The sequence below is a fragment of the Zea mays genome, chromosome 5 (assembly GCF_902167145.1).
Source record: "Zea mays cultivar B73 chromosome 5, Zm-B73-REFERENCE-NAM-5.0, whole genome shotgun sequence".
Lineage (NCBI taxonomy): Eukaryota > Viridiplantae > Streptophyta > Magnoliopsida > Poales > Poaceae > Zea > Zea mays.
This window is the reverse complement of record NC_050100.1, coordinates 145,202,749-145,206,639: the sequence shown is the minus strand read 5'-3', so window position 1 is coordinate 145,206,639 and position 3,891 is coordinate 145,202,749. Positions and strand designations below refer to the sequence as shown.

General features: G+C 47.9%; 1 protein-coding gene across 1 annotated transcript; it reads left to right on the top strand.

The window, feature by feature from the left end:
• Positions 1–305: 305 nt before the first annotated feature.
• LOC100193761 (uncharacterized) lies at positions 306–3,608 on the top strand. The gene is made up of 5 exons (NM_001138847.1): positions 306–898; positions 1,003–1,218; positions 1,333–1,481; positions 1,576–1,849; positions 3,093–3,608. Exons 1-5 carry the CDS (start codon positions 637–639, stop codon positions 3,326–3,328), a joined length of 1,137 nt encoding a protein of 378 aa, NP_001132319.1. The 5' UTR covers positions 306–636; the 3' UTR covers positions 3,329–3,608.
• The last annotated feature ends 283 nt before the right edge of the window (positions 3,609–3,891 follow it).

The window sequence follows — 3,891 nt, the reverse complement described above, 5'->3', positions numbered from 1 at the left end:
AATTAGGTTTTCATAATGTGTTTTTGCCATCTCAATTATGCTATCGTTTCCCGATTCCTATGTCTTTGTGAAGCGGTGGTTTTTATTTCCTTGTCTGGTTAGGCCGGAGGAGCTCTAAAGTCCAACACATTTGGCCGGGAAATGGACCGCGCGCCGGAAAATGCTGCAAGTCAAACCGTGTCGCCCATGCTTTTTTTTCTTCTTACGGAACCCCACCCAATCTGCTCACTGTTCACTCGACCGACGAGGCGACGACCATCTTCTTCACCCATCCATCCAGATTCCAGAGCTGCAGCCGCCCGTCACCTTCCTCCTCGCTTCGCCTCCCATTCCCATTTCCCCACACCTCCGCAATATATTCCCCCCACGCCTTACTTAATTAATCCGCCAAACACCGAGTGAACCACGCCACCACACGCAGCGAGCGAGCGCCCAAAGAAACGCCGTAGCAGCCACCACCACCACCAACCCCTTCCTCCCTTTCCCTCTCCGCCGCCCGCCTCTCTACAAGAACCCTCACCCGACCGCCGATAACTACCTAGCTCCCACCTCGCTCCTCGACTCCGTCTTCTCTATTCTTCCATTTAGCGGAGATCCTAGAACCTAGGGGCAGCCAGCCAGGGGGAACGGGCCGCGATGGGAGGAAGGGGCGCGATGCTCGCTGTGGTGTTGGTGGTTCTTGCGGCGGTTGGCGCCGCGGCGGAATCGATGGAGGCGGCAGCCAAGGGGAGGTACCACGCGCTCTTCAACTTTGGGGACTCGCTAGCCGACGCTGGCAACCTCATCCAGAACGGCACCCCGGAGATCCTGGCCACCGCGCGCCTGCCCTACGGCCAGACCTACTTCGGAAAGCCCACCGGCCGCTGCTCCGATGGACGTCTCGTCATCGACCACCTCGGTACGGTCCTTCTCGCATTCGGGGGTCGCTTCGGCTTCGTTGTTTTACTCCCAGATTTGGTGTGCCTGACGCCTGACGGGTCTCCTTGGCTTCCTTGCCTGCAGCGCAAGAGTTCGGCCTGCCGCTGCTGCCGCCGTCCAAGGCCAAGAACGCCAGCTTCGCGCACGGCGCCAACTTCGCCATCACCGGCGCCACCGCGCTCGACACGCCCTACTTCGAGGCCAAGGGGCTCGGTGCCGTCATCTGGAACTCCGGAGCGCTCATGACCCAAATCCAGTGGTTCCGTGATCTCAAGCCTTTCTTCTGCAACACCACGGAGGGTGAGATTCCCACCTTATTTCTAGCTCAGCTTAGCCATTAGTTATGAATTATGTTAGAAAATTGGGAGATTACGGGTAAAACTTATTACAATTGACCCTTTTTTTCTTTTGCAGCATGCAAGAAATTCTTTGCGAAGGCGCTGTTTGTGGTGGGTGAGTTTGGAGGCAACGACTACAATGCTCCCCTCTTTGCGGGCATGGGCATCCCTGAGGCCTACAAATTCATGCCCGATGTCATACAGGGCATCTCTGACGGTATTGAGGTAGGGTTTGTACCCCCTTCCCTTCGCTGTATATTGTATAGTGTTGGTTGTTATGAAATGTGTTTCCAACTGCAAATGTTTGTGCTTGTTGCAGGCACTGATTGCTGAGGGGGCTGTTGAGATGATTGTGCCTGGTGTCATGCCCACGGGCTGCTTCCCAGTTTACTTGAACATGCTTGATGAGCCCAAAGAAGGATACGGCCCCCACAGTGGTTGTGTCCGCCGGTACAACACATTCTCCTGGGTGCACAATGCACATCTTAAGGCCATGCTTGAGAAGCTCCGGGCTAAGCACCCCAATGTGAGGATCATATATGGCGATTACTACACTCCAGTCGTCCAGTTCATGCTTCAGCCTGAGAAGTTTGGTGAGCTCTTGCATTCTTGATCTTTTATGTGATAAAGTTTGCTTAGATGCTTAGATGTTTGAGTCAACTACTACTCGGAGTCAACACTGCTCTTGAAAGACACAACATATTACAATTAGATGGTTTAGATCTCGGTTGAGATGCCTTAACCTTCTCTACTAGCGCATTGCAGAATATAAAAATCATGTTTTGAATGGCGAGTACCAAACTTATGATTTCAAAATCAGTTGGGCTAGCTTAATAGTCAGAGTATCTTCAAAGCAAAGGTGCTTACCCTTGCTCATTTGCAACCTGCTATGAGTCTGTAAACGGCCTTTTAGCTATCACTGCTATTAGTACATTTCATTTGAGTGATTCCCGTTAATGGCTGTCTACTTGGGAGGAGGCCTTTCAATTGAAAATGATATCCCATTAGAACAATAATGGTTTGATTCTCTTCATCCAATCTAATGATGTATTAGGACTTTAAAAAATAATGGTTCTGTTAACAGGTTAAAATTCAAGGTCAGGGTTATAGTAGCCATTTTCCCATGGTAGTTTTACCATTAGATCCTTCTATGGCATTGTAGAATGACCTGCATACCTAATTTTAAAATCTATGAACAGTAGACATTTTTTTGGGGGGAAACAATCTCACTTTACTCTATGTTGTTAAGGTGAACCTTTCAAGACATCAAAACTTCAAAAGTATATACGTACTGTTGCAATTAATTAAATAATCAACGGTTTGCTACCCAACCTTCTTACTTTTGCTGCTCCAGTTTCTAAGCATCGCTGAGTAAAAAAAATTGAACAAGTCCTTGTTGCGGCAAGTACAAACATCTAGGAATTGCGCAGTTAGCTGAACCATCGTTTTGGGGAATCACTTCTTTTTCTATCTTTTACTATCTTTCATTGCTGACCATAATGTTTTTTTAATAGAAAAAAAATAAAATAACAGAAAAAGGCGCACAACAACCATCTGCATCTAGAACGATGCCATCCATGTCTTTGCCATCTCTAGATCACATGTACCTGATTTCTAGAATTTCCATCTTATCGTTGCCCTGTAGTAGCAAGTAACCTGTACTTCATTTGGCTTCAATTTGCTGATGGAGACAGTTTCCCTGTCTCAACTGCTAGAGAAAAAGTAGGCAGATATTGTTGTTAATTAAAACAGAAGGCACCTTTGCTTCAGGCATTAGTCCTTTGATTTTAATGCACGTCTATGCAGGGACCTAACAACTTGTGTTTTCTTGTTCAGGTTTTGCCAGACAACTGCCCAGGGCATGTTGTGGGGCGCCATCGACTCCTGAGAGAGCAGCTTACAACTTCAATGTCACGGCCAAATGCGGTGAGCCTGGTGCAACTGCCTGTGCTGATCCGACAACCCATTGGAGCTGGGACGGCATTCACCTGACGGAGGCTGCCTACCGCCATATCGCCAAAGGCTGGCTATACGGGCCTTTCGCGGACCAACCGATCATCCAATCCTCATGATCATGCCGTTCCTGCGGTAGAGTTTATCAAAGTAGCATTGAGAGTGAGAGAAAAAAAATGGAGCGGGGAAAGTAGGTCTTCCATACAGTTCCAATGCTTGCATACTTGTACATCTCCATTTGATTGTATTCATTTGCCATGGGGGTACAAAGGTGGGATAGTAGGTCGCACAAAGGCCTGATTTCTTGATTTGTCAGGTTGGGGGGTATAAATATGAAAGTTGTTACGCACAGATAATCATGTATATTGTGTCCCGGAAATGTGTTACAGATTCTGCTCGAGCAGCTTCTGATTCTCTGATTAAAGGTGTGCCTTTTTTCGCGATTCTTATGCTGCGGCTTCTGTCTGAACATGGTGTGCGTCCGTGCTTCAGGGATGGATGAGCTGTCTGTGACACACACATGCAAGTTCGGTTTGTAGCTGTAAACAACTAGAATACTGCCAGCAACTATCTTTGTAGTAACGATTAGCGAACATGGCTTGGCTGTGGCTAAGGAGACGAATCTGTAATATAAAATTGGCAGTGATCTGAATGGAAGGATTTGATGACAGTGCATGCAGGT